This window comes from Labrus mixtus, chromosome 2 (assembly GCF_963584025.1).
Source record: "Labrus mixtus chromosome 2, fLabMix1.1, whole genome shotgun sequence".
Taxonomy (NCBI): Eukaryota; Metazoa; Chordata; class Actinopteri; order Labriformes; family Labridae; genus Labrus; species Labrus mixtus.
In genome coordinates this window covers 31,617,325-31,637,324 of record NC_083613.1, presented here as the reverse complement: position 1 = coordinate 31,637,324, position 20,000 = coordinate 31,617,325, and the positions used below count along the sequence as shown (strand labels likewise).

Below are 20,000 nucleotides of genomic sequence, written 5' to 3'. Positions count from 1 at the left end.
TTCTTCAGCATGCTGTTATTCACTTTGTCTGACGCCTACCCTGCAGCAGCGTCGGTTTTCTGCATTAAAAATAACTATGTAGGAAATATTCCATCTTAATGATGATTGTCACATTTGATTTTGTAGCTTAGTAACAAAGAAGCAGTGACATTAATTACAGTCTGTTTCATAAGAACTTCTCAGATGAGCTTTAAAAGAAGACGTCAAAAATCGAAATAAATGAAAATATCCAGATTATTATCCTTATTTCTTCTTCTTTGTTCACTCTGTATGCAGTTATTAATCACTGATGACGCCTACGAGTGTCATAGTGTCCCCGACTACAGAGTCTTACCTTCCCTGACTAACACAGATTCACCTGCTGGTTTTACCTTTATCAGAATGGATTCCTGAAGATTCAGGGTAATGGTTTGCTCCGTCTGTATCGGGCACAACCCGTAAGCTGCACCGGAAACCCCCCGCAGGGATGCTGTGGTTACAAAATCAACGCCCGGTCTAAATCTGCTTGATGTTTTTGACTAATAAAGACAAGAAAATATCCAACTTTGGTTGCCTAGGACCAGTATTTGTGTTGCCGTGGTGGCATTGCTGTTACCAGAATCGTATAGAAGATTTTAAAAAATATCTGATATGATAACCCTCAAAGTGTGTCTGCTGTGTGTGTGTGTGTGTGTGCATGTGTGTGTGTGTCAGAGGCTTCCTTACTTAACAGCATGAAAAAGTTCCTGTGTGGATTTAATACCTCCGGCGCCTTCAAAGAAAAACACACGCACGCACACACACGCACACACACACACACACACACACACACACACACACACACACACACTGGGCTCAGCAGGAGCCTGTTTTAATGAAGCTAACCTCCCGGTTTTAGGCACAAGGGCAGAGGTGAGGGGGTTAAACCTGGGGGAAGTCCGAAAACAAGAGGCATCTCAGGGAAAAAGGAAGAGAAAAGAAGAGCGCAACACAGAGAGAAAGCCAGAGAGAGAGAGAGAGGGAGAGGGAGAGAGGGAGAGGGAGGGAGGGGAAGTGGTGAGTGGGACTTCTTACCAAACGATCCCACTACAGATGAAATTGAATCAGGTGCTTTGGCTCCAAACTGAAGAAGAAAATCCACTCCTAAGTCCCCGAGAAGTCAATTTCCTAGTCGCGGTAAAACGTACTATTCACCCTCTCTGTGTGTTTCTTTCTCTCTGGTGGTCTGAGTGATGAAGAGGGTTTTAGAGTGGCCTCCTGCACTTCCTTAAAAAGCCCCCCCACACCAGCCCGAACTGCCAATCATGCTGTATGCATGGACTCTGCCTGGGAACGTGTGTGTGTGTGTGTGTGTGTGTGTGTGCGCGCAGTCTCTATATTGTCGTAGATCACGGGGGGGGGCACAGGGACGAGAAAATCAATTTCCAATCATCTCAGAGCATCGGAAGATAAATGTCTTTGTCGAACGCACACACACACACACACACAAAAACCTCTACGCTCCGCCTCTTACAGTGTGTGTGCTGCAGCTGCATTACTGTACGTTTTAAATGTGAGCGAGAAGTGAGCTGTGCATTCTCGGTGAACCTGTTAAGTGTGTGTATGTAAACACACTCTACAGTGAGGTCTGTGTGCGGCCTCAAACACACACACACACACACACACACACACACTGTCAAACTGTCAACTTGTCACATTTTACACGTTAACAACTTTTTTACTGATTTCTTCATCTGATAGGCAGATTGAGGTTAATGCAGACTTTGGGTTACATGCTCTGAGGTGCGTGCATGTGTGTGTCAGTGTGTGTGTGCGTGTGTGTGTGTGTGTGTGTGTATACTGTAGGGTTGAGGAGCACTTTCAGAGTATTTATTTGGTTTTAGAGTTCCAGCGGTTAAAGGAGCACGGCTGTTTTCCAAACCCCCCTACGTCCTGTAAAAACAGTATCAGGATACACTCTATTTGATTCAGACCAGCCGCTGTGTTTGTACGTGTGTGTGTGTGTGTGTGTGTGTGTGTGTGCATGAGTGATTGAAAGCACACGTGTTGGTGTTGTGTCTAACAAAGCACAAGTGCAGCTTTTTCCTCCATATTTGTCTGTTTTTAAATCTTATTCTAGCATCATGTGGATTGATTTCAGAATCAGAGGACTCTGAAACATGACACCAGTTTTCTGTTAGTGTGTGTATGTGTGTGTGTGTGTGTGTGTGTTTGTGTGTGTGTGTGTGTCTGTGTGTCTGTGTTGTTGCAGGAATGTACAGGTGAAAAAACATGTGCGCGTGTGTGTCAATCTAGAGTTCAGTTATGTTTGCATAAAGTTCTTAATTATTTATTTTTGTGAGCGGAGGTCATGTTTTGTCTGTCGTTTGGAAATGAAACACTCCTCCATTATGTATCCATTAAAACACATCGTACTGCGGCTGCAACTAAAAAAAAAAAAAGATTTTCCCCAAAGTGAAGAGAGCCGAAGTGGATGTGTTAAGGTTGCTTGTTTTCTCCAAATCAACTGTGCAAAATTCCAAACCCCCAAAAAATGAAAATCGAGTGAAAAGCAGTGAAATGAAAAGTCTCTAATTGGAGAAGCTGCAGCAGAAGATTTAGCAGAAATCATCAATTTCCACTTTTTAGTTATTAGACTGTGACACTAATTAAGGACTAGAGAAAACATGTAGGCAGACTCCTGTTCGCTGTCTGAACTGCACAAACTTGTTGTCAACTTTTCTGTATTCGTGCACTTTATTCTCTTTTGCTCATTGAAGCTTTTGGTTAAAAAATACGATCTCGAAAAGTATCAGAGTATCAGAAACGTTGTTGACCTTTTTCCGCAGACTTGATAACTCGTTTGCTCATTTGTTAACTTTAGCTGTTTGAACATTTACCTACAGCTTTCATGGTCACGGGGGAAAAGATGCAGAAGCAGATCCAGTACAGCTTCTTGTCTTTGTACCTTTGCTTACATGTTTGCTATATTTTCAGATCTTTTTTCTGTATTCTCGGTGTGAACTGATCCCTTGGCTCTGACACAGGTGTACTGTTTAAGCGGCAGGTGGAAACAAGAGGAGGGTTAGTGATACCTTGCGGCAGCGACTATACGACCGCTAGCGGTGAGTATGCGAGGAATGTGGGCTCTGCATTAGCTGTTAGCCGATTAGCATGATGGGGGGGTCAAGGCACCACGGTCGGGGTCAAGAGCTGGAGGGTCAGCGGTGAAAGGTCAAATAGTCTGTCTGGGACTTTGGGGGTCTGTCGGGTGGCAGACGAGACAACACACACACACACACACACACACACACACACACACACGCACACACACACACACACACACACACACACACACACACACACACACACACACACACGCACACACACACACACACACACACACACACACACACGCACGCACGCACACACACACACACACACACACACACACACACACACACACATGTTGAGCAGTCTGAAGCTGTTTCACACATGCACTTCTGAATATTTCTAGACAACTTTAAGACAGCTTGCCCCTGAAATCTTCCTGAGTCCCTCAATCATTTTTGGTCCCTCACAGCGGGGAGGAGGGGGGGGGGGGGGTCGGGATTCTCAGGAGGGGGTGAAGAATTCTGCCGTTTGCACACACGCAGCACACCCAGTTTTTTATCCATGCGTCAAAACACGATGAGTCTGTCTTCTTTTGAATCATGCAGATTGTGCAGTTTGCTGTTTTCACTTCACCTTCATCAGTCAGAACAGAGCAAAAAAAAAAAAATCTTTCAGCTTTACATAACTTGATTCATATTTGCATTTGAGTACGCTTAACACCTCATTCCTTTGTTACTATTTCTGCGTTCATCCTTCAGCGAACCAAAACTGTGTGAATCCTCGACTAAAGCAAGTTGCTATACCAACCAGGAGAAGTTCACATGGCTCACCTGTTGTTGTGTTTGAGTGTGTGAGTGTGTGTGTGTGTGTGTGTGTGTGTGTGTATATACGTTTAGTGCTTGTTTGAACAAGGAGGAACACAAACACATCAAATCTTGTCTGAACCATGTGTGTCTCTACCTGCGGTAAATTAAGTGTTTTTCTTTCTTTCTTTTTTTTTTTTTTTTTTGTTGTGCTCCAATTTTAGCAGCGGCTTAGTTAAAGTGGCTGAAAATTAAATCTCTGCAAACCCCCAGCGCTCACTCTCAAAAACAACACACACACATCCATCGCTCCTCACTCCTTAAAAGCAGAGGAAGGAGGGGTGGAGGCGGCGAGGGAGAGATGAGAGGAGGGAGGGAAACAGAGGTCACTAGTGCCCCCTACAGGCTCTTTAAGCACTGAGAGCCTCTTCCACCTGAGAGGGGATGGATGGATGGATGTTCAAAGCATGACTACTGAATCGCAGCTGATTTCTTAGGCTCGTTGACGGGTGTGTTTTTTGTGTGCGGCTGAGTGATGAATAGAGACAGCTGAGTGTGTTTGGTGAGGGAATGCTCAGTGTGCGCAAGAGACTCAATTTTGCAGAAGATCTGTCTGTGACTCTGAAGTTCCCCCCTGCTGGATTCAGGTGATTACATCAAGTGCTGCAACGCAAGTGGCTCTGGTGACAGCTCGGTTTAACTCTCTGCAACCTAATTTCTTCATTCTCACTTCTTGACTTCATCTCTCTCTCTCTCTCTCTCTCTCTCTCTCTCTCTCTCGTATTCAGGGATCTCAGCGAGAACCAGATCCAGGGGGTTCCACGGAAAGCCTTCAGAGGAGCTGTGGAGATCAAGAACCTGTAAGTGGCACTTTGTCTACACTTTCTGCGGACGTGAGTGTGTTTGTGTGTGTGTGTGTGTGTGTGTGTGTGTGTGTGTGTGTGTGTGAATGTTAATCTGTTACTTCCTTTTCAGCGTGTTTGCAATCCCCATGTGTGCGTGTGCATCAATATTTCATTGTGTTAAATGTCATGTGCCTGCTGCTTGCTGTATTGACCGACACGGCTGCTCATTAGCAGTGTGTACGTATCTGTGTGTATGTAACTGTGTGTGTGTGTGTGTGTGTGTGTGTGTGTGTGTGTGTGTGTGTGTGTGTGTGTGTGTGTGTGTGTGTGTGTGTGTGTGTGTCATGTGGCATTTGGTGTGTTTTGCTCTCTTTGTTTTGCCTCCGTTATAGTTTTGATGATTGCAGATAATTGTGGGTCATTTTGCAGGTAGTGTAATTGCCCAGCAGTAATTCTCAGTATATGGATTTATTTTTCAACAATTTAGCTGCATCCTGTTTTTTGGGGTTTTTTTTCGTCCACATCAGATAATTTCTGCGAAATGCCTTGCAATTATTATAAAAGGACAGGGCAGCGTGTGTGTGCGTGTGTGCATTAGCATGCGAGTGACAGCACATGATTTACTGTCCTTATGTCTTGATTAAATTGTTTTAGCAAAGCGGTCCTGGAAAAAAAAAAAAAGGAAGAGAGAGAGAGAGAGAGAGAGAGAGAGGGGGAAAGAGCAGAGCATAAATTAGACGTCAGATAGAAAAGAGCATGAAACAGGAATGCATAGAGACATGGATGTGTGAAAGGAAAACGAGCTCAGAAGAGACAGAGCTGAAGCAGAAGAGACAGAGCGAGGTCGTTGATGAGTTTTCCAGGGGCGGGGGGGGGGGGGGGGGGGAGAGGGGGGGCTTTTTTTAGTTGGCTTTTTAGTTTGATTTTCACCCTGAAGATTCACCCTGAGACACTTCACACCCTGCTATTCTTTTCATTTTTTTTCTTGTGTTTGTTTCTGCAGCCAGTTAGACTACAACCACATCAGCTGCATCGAAGATGGAGCTTTCCGAGCGCTACGTGACCTGGAAGTGCTGTGAGTACCTGTTTGTCCAGCAGCAGAGCTTTGTGTGAACGATGAACACTAACAGCAGCAGTGCGATATGGAGCAGCTATTATCCTCCTTGACCTTTAAAAGACTGCATTCCCTGTTTTATATGTAAAGGACAGTTTCATATATATACATTCAGGAACGACACTTAAGGGCTTTTTAAGATGGTGTCACTATCTTTAAGACTTCACAGAGGCAGAATTATGAGAAGATTGTTGATGTATGCTCTGGTTCATAATCATATTTTAAGCTCTAGCAAGGAAATGCACACTCATAAATACCATAAACAGAATCATATTAAAACTGCAGATCATTTGCAATGTCTGAACGATTCCTCAAAATACCCTGAATTTACATATTTCTGTCTCCGGCCTGCGCTATATTTGATATAATTGTTTCATGAATTATGTTGTTTTTGCTGAAATGCGTTTTTAGTTTGAAAAATGAAACAGTGCTGTGATTGTTTTCGGTGTAATTTATTTACCGACTAAGACGTCATATGTTGGCTGCAGCGATTAATTAAAGTTGTGATGATGACGTTACTTTTCTGTGTTTGTGCAGAAGCACTGAAAGCAGAGATCATACTAGACAGCAGACGAGTACGGAAGCCTTAAGTGGTCATGCAGCCAGACATTTCATTTTTTCCTATTATGACAAAACATTTGGTTTGCTGAGATATCTCAGGTTATTTTTCGTTATCTTGAGACAACAAAGATGGTTTTCTTGTCATAAGTTAATTTCAGGGGATTTCTTAAGCTCAGGATTTATCTGTCCTGTTATCTCGGGTTCAAAAAGCTGCTTTTCTTGTCATATCATTTCATGTTCTTTCTCGAGATTTGGACTTATTTTTGCCGTCATATTTGGTTAACAAAGCTGTTTTTTTTCCATTAAAACCAGTAAATGTATTTCATTCTCTCCAGAAGAGAGAGACTGGGACTTTATTTTTTAACCTCTTATCTCCGGATAGCAGAGCTTTTCCCGTTATAACTCATCATGTCGGTCGTTATCATGAGGAAACAAATTGGTTTTCTTACGATAACTAGTTCATTTCAGGTTTTTCTCGAGCTTGGAACGTTTTACTCCTTTTATCAAAAGATAACAAAAACTGGTTTTCCCATTAGCCCGATAAAATGTACATCATTATCTTGAGGATTAAAGCTAGTTTTCACATGATAATGAGAATGTTTCAGCTGTCTCTCGAGATTGGGACTTATTTTTTTCTGCTTCAGGGTAACAAAGCAGATATTCCCATTATAACTGATTTAACGTCTGTCATTATCTCGAGGAAAATGAATCTTGTTTTTTTCGATAAACTTATGAAGTTAAATTTCAGGTGTTTTCATGAGATCGGGACTCATTTATTATTTAGTGTTTCTTGATAATAAAGGAGCTTTTTCATCATTTTGGATAGATTTTAAGTCAGAAAAATGAAGCTTGTTTTTCTTTTGATGAGTTAATTTCAGGCGTTTTCTGGAGATCAGGACTTATTTGTCTTGTTTCTCTCCTGATAACTGGATATTTTTGTAGGCGATCATGAGAAAACAAAACAAGAGGTCGGCCCCTGTGACAGGCCGGACCACGACATGCCATGCTGCATGTCAGTCCAAACTAATGAGCTGACCGAAACCTATTTTTATGTTGTGGTTTTTGCTTTTTTCAACTCTTGTGAATTGTGACCTAAAGGTCGAGATCTCAAGATGACAACCTGATATAACTCATGACATTAAAACAGGGTGAATAAATTATATGGATGCATGTCCTCTCTGGGCTTCCATAGGTAATAAGAGAGCTAGTTTGTAGGATATATTGTGAAAGTGACAGATGTATCTTGAATTTGTACAGGAAAAAGATAATTTAAAGACGGTAATTGTTGTGAACTTTGACCTCTCAGCAGAGTTTATTAAATGACAGTGGGTACTTGAGTCTGATTTTAAAACCCTCCTTGACTGACTTTTCTGTTTCTGTGTCTGCAGAAAGTCCACTTAATCTATACTCTGCTCTTTTCTCTCCTCAGCACCCTCAACAACAACAACATCAGCCGCCTGTCTGTGGCCAGTTTCAACCACATGCCGAAGCTCAGGACCTTGTAAGTGGCGCCGCCAACGTTCGCTGCGCATTATCACCCCGGGGGGAACGCTTCCTCTCATCCTCTTCTGTTTGTATAATTGACTGATCGATCTGTACTTCCACCTCTGACCGCTCGTCTGTCCCTCCTTCCTGTGATCGCCCCCCTCCTCCCTCCCTCCCTCCCTCCCCTCCGCAGTCGCCTGCACTCCAACAACCTGCAGTGTGACTGCCACGTGGCCTGGCTGTCAGAGTGGCTGCGGCAACGCCCCCGTCTGGGTCTCTACACGCAGTGCATGGCCCCGCCGCACCTGAGGGGGCACAATGTGGCCGAGGTGCAGAAGAAGGAGTTCGCCTGCACAGGTGAGTCCAGATGACGTATACGGATCAGTGAGTCACGACCGCTTGCTGTTCTACCGTCGCAAATCTATTTACTCGCTTTGTCTCGTTTGCTCTCTCTCGCTGTCTCATGCTTTTTCAAGATGAGGATGAAGGCAAGTTTCCATCTTCCAATGTGTGATTTTTCTGCACATTTTTTCTTTGCATGAGCTGTGCACGATTAAACAAAGAATTACAGCAGATAGAAAGGTCACTCTTAGGAACAGATCTCCCCTCCTCTCACCTGTTCCCTGCTTGCCTTTGCTGCTGTTACATGCTTTGATTTTCTTCACTGGATTCTGTCAGGTTTAATGCCCGTTCCTTTTTGAATTTACACCAAGCGCACCTATTATCCATGACTAATATCGGCCCTCTGTCTCGGGTGTAGGTCACCAGTCGTCATCCTCCTCCTCCTGCAGCGTGCTACAGTGCCCAGAGTCGTGCACCTGCAGTAACAACATCGTCGACTGCAGAGGGAAGGGACTGACAGAAATCCCCACCAACCTGCCGGAAACCATTACCGAGATGTAAGGCACACACCGCACCTGCACAACCCTCTATGCATATACATGCACTTTAGCACACAAACTCCTGTATCCACGCTCGGAGTGCAGTGATATTTCTCCTGCTCTTTCGCTGTGCCTCTCCTTTCTTTGTCTCTTTCCACCTTTTCTGTTCCACTTGTTCTCTCTTTCTCTCTGTGCACTGAAATAAAACCACACATCTGTGAAATGAGAAAGCCTGGTCATGCAGCTCTTGCCTGCTTAAGAAAATAATGAAGGGATGAGGGAGTAAGAATTGAAAGATTAATCTGAAGGACAAGACCGATCACATCTTAATCTAAAGAGGAGGGGAAGAGGAGAGGAATGATTAGAGTCAGCAGATGTAAAGTGCAAAAACTGAGTTACACTTGGACTTGGACTAGCCTGAGACTTACAGTAGCTGGAGACAAAATATTCCGCTCTAGATTCTCTTGTTTTTTTATAGCCATGAAAATCAAAGAGTACAATTAAAAGAACATTGACCCTAAAGTTTAAAATATCTGCAACATTTTTTTTAAAGGATAGCCCTCTGAGGTGCAGCGTCTCATTTTCAAGAATTGTCCTGAAATCAATAATCATTTAGAAACGTTAAAACCTTGGCGACTCAATTTGCTCTTGATTGACCGAGTTGGGGAATTTGATTGGCTTAGGAATTTAATACCAGAAAAACGTTAAGGACAGCGCTCCGAATTGTACTCATAATTGCCACACGGACGTTTTGAGCAGACGCTCTTCTTCAGGGTGCAACAGAAGTTCACAAGTCTAGTCAATCCCAGCAGGTCTCCACTTCACCACACACCTTCAGACAAAGAGGTAGTAAACAAGCAGCATCAACAAACTGTTTCACCTCAGAGACCAGATCCAACGTAGAGACAACAGAAACAAAAGTACAAAAATACAGAAATACAGCCGACAACGATCAGTTCACAGGAAACAGAAGAATGAACTCTCCTCATTCAAACCACCGGGAAAGAAGGTACCCAAAGAAGTCTCCCTCTGCAGAAAGATTTAGTATGAAGGAACATTTTTAAAAGTAAATTGAGATTTGTCTTCAAGTTATCTCATGTTGGCTTCTTTGTATTTAATATTTAATACACATCTGTATTCGAGAAGACCACTTCATCAGTTTCTACACAGCGTTTTAATCGTTTACAGTCCATGGCAGCTTAGTTTGAGAGATCATGTCTCGCACTCTCGCACAAAAGAAAACTGTCTGTCTGAGTGTGTTTCAGTCGGGACTCAGTCTTGTTGTCATCTTGTGTTTCCTGTTTTAACTTAGTTTTAGAGCAAAAATTTTTTGTATATATTCTATTGTTCTGTTCTTTTTTTTAGCTTGATTAGAACTGTTTCTAGTGTATTTGTTGCTGTCCATCTAGGGACGAGAATTGCAAATGAGTGGGAACTACTTGTGGTACAGGAATGAAGACTTGACTTGAGACTTGATTTAATAAGACTTGGGATCTGATTTAGAATCGATTGACATGATGTTAAGCTATTTGACTAACACTGTACTTTTCTTTTAGATTTGGGATGCGCTTTGTCCTCTTTGAACTGCACTGAGGACTCTTGATTTTTAAGACTTGACTTGAGCTAGTGTACGATAACTACAGACAAAACACTTATGGACTTTAATAGAACTTGTCACAATTGATTTCATATTTAACTGGAGACCTGCCTTGACACACTCGACTTCATTCCCTTGTAATTATTTGACTTCACTCAAGATGTTCTGTTGACTTGGCCTTAAAAAAAAACATTAAAAAAAAACAGAACCCCTACAATCACTACAATGCTCCTGTGTGACCAGTCGAACATGATGGTTCTGAAAAAAAAAAAAGGATTAGAATAGAGCTGAAAAGAGAGCAGCAAATGAAAAACTAACTTTTTTGTTAGAGGGGGAATGTTTCACAATCAAATGGTTGGTTTGCAAATCATGTTCCAGCGCCTTTTCTTGTCATGCCGACTGAACATGTGAAATGTTAAAAGACCCGGTTGTTTGGGTCTGTTCTCTCTTTTGTTTGCCCCCCCCCCCCTCCTACCCTCTTTCACTCTCTTGATTTGTGTGGGCCTGACTGACACCGAGTCAGACTGGCACTTAATGGAACACTGCCCAGATAGTGTGTGTGTGTGTGTGTGTGTGTGTGTGTGTGTGTGTGTGTGTGCGTGTGTGTGTGTGTGTGTGCGTGTGTGTGTGTGTGTGTGCGTGTGTGTGTGTGTGTTTGTGTCTGCGTCTGACTGTACACATGTTCAAGAGGGCGAAAGATCAGAGAAATGTGACAAACTCTGGCACGCTCATCAAAGAGACTTATCTGGAAATGTTCCCCTTCCGCCAGAGCCCCGAGGAATGAGCGGCAGGCGACGGTACAGCAGAGATATCTCTGTGATACGGGAATGTTAATGTTGCCTCTCAATGGTCTGTGTGTATGTTTGGTTCCAGACGACTGGAGCAGAACGCCATCAAGGTGATCCCAGCTGGAGCCTTTTCTCCTTATAAGAAGCTGCGCAGAATGTGAGTAGATGAGGAGACATGTGTATTTTACACCCCTTTTTAACCGCAGAAGAAAAACTCCTGTTTCTGATCCGTTTGTGGCCTGTTTTGACCCCCGTGTTTCACTTTCTTCACAGAGACTTGAGCAACAACCAGATATCAGAGTTAGCCTCAGACGCCTTCCAAGGTCTGCGCTCCCTCAACTCCCTGTGAGTACTCTGTGAAATGTTTTTAATTTAACATGACACAAGTAAAAACTGTGATAAAAACATGTGAGGAACATGCTACATCCAAGCTGCAGCTTTTGATGCAAAAAAAAAAAAAAAAACCTGCAGTTCCTCTATCGTCTACTTGAGGCTGGCTCCAAAAGCCCAGGAAGTCCCATTAACACCCGTGTTAAAATGTCCAATTTGACAGCAGAATTAACAAAACTGCACACTTAGCCAGCTAGCTAAAGCAAACTTTTAACCCATTCAACAAACAACAGCAGTCCAACAATTAGCTTATAACAGCTGTAGCTTCATACTTCACACTAAAAAACATTAGCATACCTTGTTGAGTATTCAGTTGCCTAGCATTGTTTCTTACTTAGCATTAAGGCTTAACCACTCTATTAGAGTTTTGGCTAACATTAACATTAGCCTCTCTGAATTAAGCCCTCTAAGTAGGTAGTGTAAGCTACACATACTAGCATACCTGTGCCATACCATACGTGTAGCCACTATAACTTAAGTCATGCTAACACCTTTTTATCAGAGTTTTGACTACTGCTAGCATTAGCATCCCTGCGTTTATGTGCATTAGCAAAGCAGAGTGTATGTTTTAATAATAATGATTAAATAATAATTTTGCCGTCCTTTATCAGAAGTAGGTAGTATCAAAACTACAGATATTAGCAACCTAGCTAGGTGTTTTGTTATAGTTGTAACGCTAGTGTTGATTTCATACTTTAGCATTATGAGCTAACTTCATAATTGGGTTACAGTGAGGTTGTAGGCTATTTGAAAAGAGTTAGGTTCTAGACTGACAGAGTACAAGCTAACATTAACGTTAGCGTCTCTGTTAGCAGTTAGCAATAGCAAAGTGTCAATTATTGATTCTTTAAATTATAAGGATTTCCTGTCTTCACGATTTCAGCCAAAACGCTACAAAACTACGATGTCCTTACTGTGGACCTCAAAGTTCAGACACCCATTCAAACGAAACAAAAATTTCATTTTCGCACTTTGGCTGGCTGAGTCTCAGGTCGGACCATCTGCGTTGCGTGTCAAGCTTCGGTTAAAGGAAGCCGCGGAGAGGAGCAGGAGAGGGAGGTGACGGATGTGGAGTTATTTCATGAAGGAGTTATATTAAGGTCTCGTCTCTCCAAAGTCAATAATTCATAAACGCTGAATTGCTGAATGGAGGCTTCTGCCACCTCATTACACATTCACCGCAGAGAGAATGGGACACACACACATTCATGCTGACACACCACTTACAGTACGGCTTTCACATTATGGGCTGCGCCGTGTGTTCATTGTGTGTCAGGGTTTAGTTAAAGACTAAATGAGCCATTGATTCTGTCTGTGTGTGTGTGTGTGTGTGTGTGTGTGTGTGTGTGTGTGTGTGTGTGTCTGTACGTCTACATTTGTGTGTGTGTGTGTGTGTACGTCTACATTTGTGTGTGTGTGTGTGTACGTCTACATTTGTGTGTGTGTGTGTGTACGTCTACATTTCTGTGTGTGTGTCTGTACGTCTACATGTGTGTGTGTGTGTGTGTGTGTGTGTGTGTGTGTGTGTGTCTGTACGTCTACATTTCTGTGTGTGTGTGTGTGTGTGTGTGTGTCTGTACGTCTACATGTGTGTGTGTGTGTGTGTGTGTGTGTGTCTGTACGTCTACATTTGTGTGTGTGTGTGTGTGTGTGTGTGTCTGTACGTCTACATGTGTGTGTGTGTGTGTGTGTCTGTACGTCTACATGTGTGTGTGTGTGTGTGTGTGTCTGTACGTCTACATTTGTGTGTGTGTGTGTGTGTGTGTCTGTACGTCTACATTTGTGTGTGTGTGTGTGTGTGTGTGTGTGTGTGTGTGTGTCTGTACGTCTACGTGTGTGTGTGTGTGTGTGTGTGTGTGTGTGTCTGTACGTCTACATGTGTGTGTGTGTGTGTGTGTCTGTACGTCTACATGTGTGTGTGTGTGTGTGTGTGTGAGAAACAGTACGTGCTAATGCGTGTGAGACATAGATGAAGCGTTCGCTCCCTGCGCCGTGTATTTCCCAACCTCAGGTCTCACTGGGACAGCCACTCAGCACAATGAAATAAAAGCCAATCTAAAACACATGTCTTTAAACTGCCTACATACACAACTCAGCTCGCCGTGTAGCGTTAAGATGACTGATAACTCGCCGACTGTGTGTGTGTGTGTGTGTGTGTGTGTGTGTGTGTGTGTGTGTGTGTGTGTGTGTGTGTGTGTGTGTGTGTGTCGGGGGGGCTTGGTGTGTATCTAAGGTATTTCATGGGCAAACCAGTGGCAGTCTCAGCCTTGACCTGTTTCTCTTTGTGTAGGTAATCTGATATGTTTATAAAAAAGCGTTTCTTTGATAACAGCACTCATAGCTCGCTGTAACTGCAGACAGATTTATGTGTTTCCTTGACGATAAGATGGAGAGTGTTCATAACAACTTACACTCAATGTACATAGTTATTATATACAGCTAGCTGCTGGCACAGATGATAGTTTTTACTGTTTGGTTTTTATTCGCGTTTGAAATTGACATCGTAAAAGAAAAGGGAGAGGAACACATTTACATTTAGACAGCTGTTACGTTATTACAGTTGTACTTATGACACGGCGCTTTTCTCCACAGCCTGCTGATGTGTTTCTGTCTCAGTCTCCTGATTTTATTTATTTAAAGCAACGACAAATGAAGTTGAAATTCCACAACCATTTCACTCAAGCCAGACAAATCAGATAATCTCAACAAAAAAGAGAGACAAGATGAAAAACAAACAGCCAAAGAAACATAACAAACTGAAGACTTTGAAATACAAAATTACTCCGGGGCCCCGTTATAAATAAAAGGTAATGACTAACAACTCTCACTTTCAGTAAGGGTAAAATATTAGACATGACAACATGATATTATGGCAAGAGAGACACAAAAGTTTACTCAACAGGTAGTAAAATATTATGTGATATTATGTCCATGAATAGTCATGACAGGCTTTACTTATCACCTAAAGGGTTGACTCAGGGCTTTTCGCGGCCCACCTGCAGTACCCACACAGCCCACCAGGGGGGCCCACACTTTGGGAAGCACTGCTTTAGACTGTAAATATTAATGTACGAGGTCTGTGTGATGTCACTGCAGGGGGCGATCGCCATGCTGGAAATACTGTCTCACCTTAAATTTAAGTCAACCTAACGACAGGCTGACAGCTGGAGCCTCTTTACAAATACTGAATAAATAGCAGCAGTCCGTTATATCCATCCGATGCGAAAGGAAAGGACCCCAAACTTGGATTCTTCTAAATTGAGTTTACTTATAGTAGCTCGATCTTTTTGAGCAAACATTTTGTGAAACTAGAACAATCATTTTACCCGTGTTAAAAATAGAAATTCCAATAAATGTGTTGCTGGTGATGGAGGAGTTGCAGCACCCCCCCCCCCCCCCCCCCACAGATCTATTTAAGTGGATAATGTGCACGTCAGACATTCCTCACCTCTGACTCTTCATAACAACAATCATTCCCTCAGGCTGTGTCTCATTAGGGTCTGTTACAATGTGACATGAGCAGAGCAATCGCTGCCACTCTGTCAAGTTGAATGTCAGCGTTGAATTCCAGCAAAATGTCATTTTTATATAAGACGAGCTACTTCCTACAAGTTTGTGAAAATGTGAAGAAATATGCTTTTCAGTTCGCACCAAATACCAAGACCTGATATATTACTCTCTTTTACACCGCAGGTCACACCTACACATTCACACACTGATGGTAGAGGCTGATATGTAAAGTGACCATCAGAAGTAACTAATCCATTAATACACATTCTGATGAAGCAGTAGTAGCAACTTGGGGTTAAATTTCTTGCCCAAAGACACGTCGGACATGTGGCTGCAGGAGCTGGGGATCGAACCCCCGACCTTCCGGTTGACAGATGACTGACTGTACCCACTGAGCCACATCCGCCCACATATGTGGTTTTATTCAAAACGTATTAACGTAATGTTTGTGCTCCACAGGGTTCTTTACGGGAACAAGATCACGGAAATTTCCAAAGGGCTGCTTGAGGGACTCTTTTCTCTGCAGCTATTGTAAGTAGACACACACACACACACACACACACACACACACACACACGGTTGTAGCTGCAGCGAGGCACTCACACCCGTCCCTCATTGATATTCTGCTGAAAAGTGCTTACCTAAAGCGTTGTCATCAGAGTGGAGCCATCATGATTGAAAGCCATCATCAGTGACCTGTAACATTTGAAAAACTCACTCAAGAATGATAACAGCATACACACCTTCATCCCCCATCTCTCTCTCTCTCTCTCTCTCTCTCTCTCTCTCTCTCCCTCTTGTTGTTTTTTTTTCTTTTCCTCTCAGGCTGCTCAATGCTAATAAGATAGCGTGTCTCCGTGTGGACGCGTTTCAGGACCTCCACAACCTCAATCTGCTCTCGCTCTATGACAACAAGCTCCAGACTATCGCCAAGGGGACCTTCTCGTCGCTGAGAGCCATACAAACACTGTACGAACACACACACACACACACACACACACACACACACACACACACGCAGCTCATTGAACACACCGACCAGACCAGGTTTATATTGGAGAAGTGGAAGCAGCCAAACAATGAGCAGTAGCTGACAATCATTTATTGCAGACCGAAAATTATGTTTTCATCCAAAGAAAATCACTCGAATGACACAGATGAACAGTTCTCGTTTATGCACCTTTGACTGTTTTTAAGAGAAAGCATTCGACTGCGACATTTTGAAATACCTATTGAGACCTTATGGAGTATTTGCACTCAGTTTAGCCACTACTTTGCGCCTGCAGTAGCTCAACTCGAGGGTCGCCGGTTAGTCTGGATATTGTCCGAGTAGCTGTAGAGGTGCCGCTTCTCTTCCCTGAACTCTGCGGAGGAGCTCTTGAGCAGGGCACCGAACTATAAAGTGCTCGGGCGCTCTTTCCTGGTAGACACTCTCTCTGACATCATCAGTGCATGTCCATAGGGTCCTGTATTTCAGCCTTTGTGTGTGCAGCATGTCTCGATAGCAGAGTTTCAAAGTAATTTCCCCTCGTCGGATTAATAAAGGATATCTTATTTCTTCTTCTTCTTCTAAATATATTTGCCGTACAGTAACCCAATAGCGAAAGAGTTTTTCCCTTATCACGTCTGCAGTTTATCCTTTCTTTAGAACCGTCAGATTTGATGAGATCCAGGGTGTACATGTCGACGATCCGTCTCTTTAACTTTTTTATATGCTGATGACATTCTGCTAACATCACAGATCCCTGACTCATCGCTTATTTGCTGTATAAAGTTAATGAAAAGCTGTCAGGTTTTGAGATCAGTTGTGGGAGATGTGAAGCTATACGCCTTTGAATAGGCACTGCCGACAAGGATGCTAACAGAAATGACCCTCCAAACGTAGTCCGGATGCCTTCAAGTGTTAAGATATTTCTCTAATCTCCAGACATACTGTAGTTTAATAACATCATGAGAAATGTCTCTGAAGGTTAAGATGGATAGAAACACCTGCTGCTGTCCGTCTGCGGTCACATTTTGTTCTGACAACTCACTTGTGTGTTTCTGTGTGTCCATGTCTGTCTGTGTGTTTGTGTGTGTGTGTGTGTGTGTGTGTGTGCATCTCAGCCACTTAGCCCAGAACCCGTTTATCTGTGACTGTCACCTGAAGTGGCTGGCCGACTACCTGCAGGACAATCCCATCGAGACGAGCGGCGCCCGCTGCACCAGCCCGCGGCGGCTCGCCAACAAACGCATCGGACAAATCAAGAGCAAGAAGTTCCGCTGCTCAGGTAAAAAAAAAAACACGCCGCATCGTAGAAACACTCAAAGACTGATTATTTTTATTTTGCACGAGTATTCAGAATATCTTTAAAAAAAAAAAAACCTTGCTGTCCTGTTTTCTCATTCTGTGTTTTCCTGCTGGGATTTTCCCTCAGACTCTCTTTACTAACCTCGACTCCCTGTTTTTTTAGCTTTTTCTGGCATCTCTCTCACACACAAAAACATGCTCTCTCTCTCTTACTCAGACACACTCACACACACACACACACACACACACACACACACACACACTCGTAGACAGTAAGTACTTTCTCCAGGTTGTTTCTTGAGTTGTTTTTTTCACTCTCACTCTCTCTGTCTCTCCATTAGCTAGAGAACAGTATTTCATCCCAGGTATTGTACAATGAGCATGTGTGTATTTTAGTGTGTGTGTGTGTGTGTGTGTGTATAACACACCTGTTCGGTCCTTCACAGTGGATGCTGCACTCTCTTGACACTTGGAGTGACTCGCCTTGACTGACACCTTTTGAATGCCGAGACATTTTGCTCCTAATGGCCCAGCGTACATGATAATGCCTCACGTCTAACCAGGCCTCCCCATAATCACGCTCTTGTCCTTGCACTGGTGTTATTTTGACGGTAACCGTAACCTTGACGATGGAGGGAGGGAGGAAAAAAAACAGTTGTGTTAATGGGCTCAGGCTGCTGTCGGGCGAGGCGCTGCCCGTGTAGACTCGGTGTAAATGAAAAGTATATTGGTCGAGCGATCACAGAGACTAGATTTAATACTTGTCCTTCGCTTCTTAGCACATCTTATGATAGCTAATGTATGAGCGTGTGTCCGCCAGCATCTGTGTGTGTGTTTCACCCACCGCAGAACATCAAAAGGTCACACAGTCACCATGCTCAGAGGGGCGCTGGGAAAATATGTAAATCAGACATGCATATGAGATCAGTAACAGGGCTAAAGGCGGTCATTACCAAAGCGGCACACACAGGAGGCATGGTGTGTGTTAGTGCTGGTGTGTGTGTGTGTGTGTGTGTGTGTGTGCGCGCTCTCGCTGCAGTCATTAACTCACCGGGGGGACAGAGGTTTCAAAGCCCAGATACCACATACAGGGCAGAGCTGAATAATTTAACTACATTTGCAGTTGAAAAGTTGAATAAACATGTTTTATTCTGGGGTGCAACCTTGGTTTTTTCAGCTTAACTCAATACTTTCAAAATCCCCCAGTTTCATTTGCATCATGTCCCCTTTTTCACAGTCTTTTATTTTTTTTTTTTTATCCCTGTCTCACATTTCTGTTTGAATCTCGGGGACCAATTCAAGTTTATTTCTCCCAAACAATTCTTCAAGGTTCCCATGAATCCTTAAAAAAAGGTCTTGAATCCAGGTTTAAAAGTCTAAAAAAAAGTCTTAATTTTACTTGTGAAAATGTCACTTTAACGGAGACATGTCAGAATATTAAATCTACATTGTTTTGTTAGTTTTATATGATTAATTATTACCCTTTTTTTGTGGATTTGCTTCATCACTGCAGCATATCATGTTCTTATCTGCACCTCAAGAATGGAGAAGTGTAGAAGAATAATGTTGAAAGAAATGGTGCTTAGGGAAAAATACAGGGTATGGTTAGCATGCAGGAGCAAATTATGATTATAAGGCAGCTTGCAAGATAGCAAAAAGTTTTTAAACTGAGGACAAGTATCAAGAAAACAGCAACCAAACCAATGAGGGCGGGAGCAAAAAAACTCACTTAAATCAAAGAGAAAGACGGCTCGCACACTGCAGGACTCCAAGATTCTCCAAATGTATTTCACCAGGTTGATGTTTCAGACTCACACCCGCTTCATCAGACTAAGTCAACATTGTACAACGGCATCAAAAATACACATGAAGACAGTCACATGAGCAATCACAGATGAATCACAGCAACACTGTGTGTGTACTTTTTAAGACAAGATATCTTATAGGTGAAAGATATTCCTCGTCATGCAGTGTGCGAGCCGTCTTTCTCTTTGATTTAAGAAACTTTGGGAATTAATTATTTTGAGTCAGACGACATCCACTCAAAAATTGTATTATTTTTTTCACTCTTTGGGTCTTAAAAAGGTTTTGAAATTGGTTGAAAAAAAGTGTGTCCTTTCTTTGTTTTTATCCCTGTGAAGTCTGGATCTGCTGAAGTGAGTGATGTCGAGGAATACACAAAACAGTTTCACGGTTAATCAGCAGATTGGGCTTCTATCTGCTTAAGCGCGCTTTTTGTAATCTCCCCGCAATCCCCCCCCCCCCCCCAAAAAAAAAACATGTTTGAATCAGTCGTGCTTCGAGCGACGGAGGCCGTGCAGGATAAAAACACCCACCAAATGTAATGTTATGCCAGCACAATCCCACTATTCACGAGTCATTACCCCCTTTAAATGAATCACTGCCTGGGGACTGAACACAGTTTCTCTCACTTTTTTTCATCCTTTTCTGCCCCTCCTGTTTCAAATAAACGAGTGAAATCCCTTCTTCTTTCTCCTAATGCCTCTCTCACACACTCAGGAGTACACCAGCACACAGGCTGTAAGTAACACACACTCAAACACACACTCACATAAAGGTTCTTGCGTCAAACTCCGAATCCCTCTCCTCTCGTCCCCCTGAGCCGGGCTCTAACCTTTGACCTCCACCACAGCGACCTGTGAC

The 20,000-nt window shown here is 43.0% G+C and overlaps 1 protein-coding gene across 9 annotated transcripts in view; it reads left to right on the top strand.

Annotated features, from left to right (window-relative positions):
* Positions 1-20,000, top strand: part of slit2 (slit homolog 2 (Drosophila)) — a 104,622-nt gene that overhangs the window by 58,500 nt on the left and 26,122 nt on the right. For 6 of the 9 annotated variants that reach the window (XM_061061727.1, XM_061061677.1, XM_061061700.1 and 3 more), the window contains exons 5-15: positions 4,664-4,735; positions 5,724-5,795; positions 7,825-7,896; positions 8,074-8,237; positions 8,641-8,779; positions 11,232-11,303; positions 11,420-11,491; positions 15,506-15,577; positions 15,872-16,015; positions 17,153-17,316; positions 17,678-17,701. In XM_061061727.1, the coding sequence (XP_060917710.1) occupies positions 4,664-4,735; positions 5,724-5,795; positions 7,825-7,896; positions 8,074-8,237; positions 8,641-8,779; positions 11,232-11,303; positions 11,420-11,491; positions 15,506-15,577; positions 15,872-16,015; positions 17,153-17,316; positions 17,678-17,701 (1,067 nt within the window). Of the gene's footprint in view, positions 1-4,663; positions 4,736-5,723; positions 5,796-7,824; positions 7,897-8,073; positions 8,238-8,640; positions 8,780-11,231; positions 11,304-11,419; positions 11,492-15,505; positions 15,578-15,871; positions 16,016-17,152; positions 17,317-17,677; positions 17,702-19,856; positions 19,878-20,000 lie in introns of all 9 variants that reach the window. The other 3 variants (XM_061061692.1, XM_061061737.1, XM_061061683.1) reach the window with 2 other exon arrangements.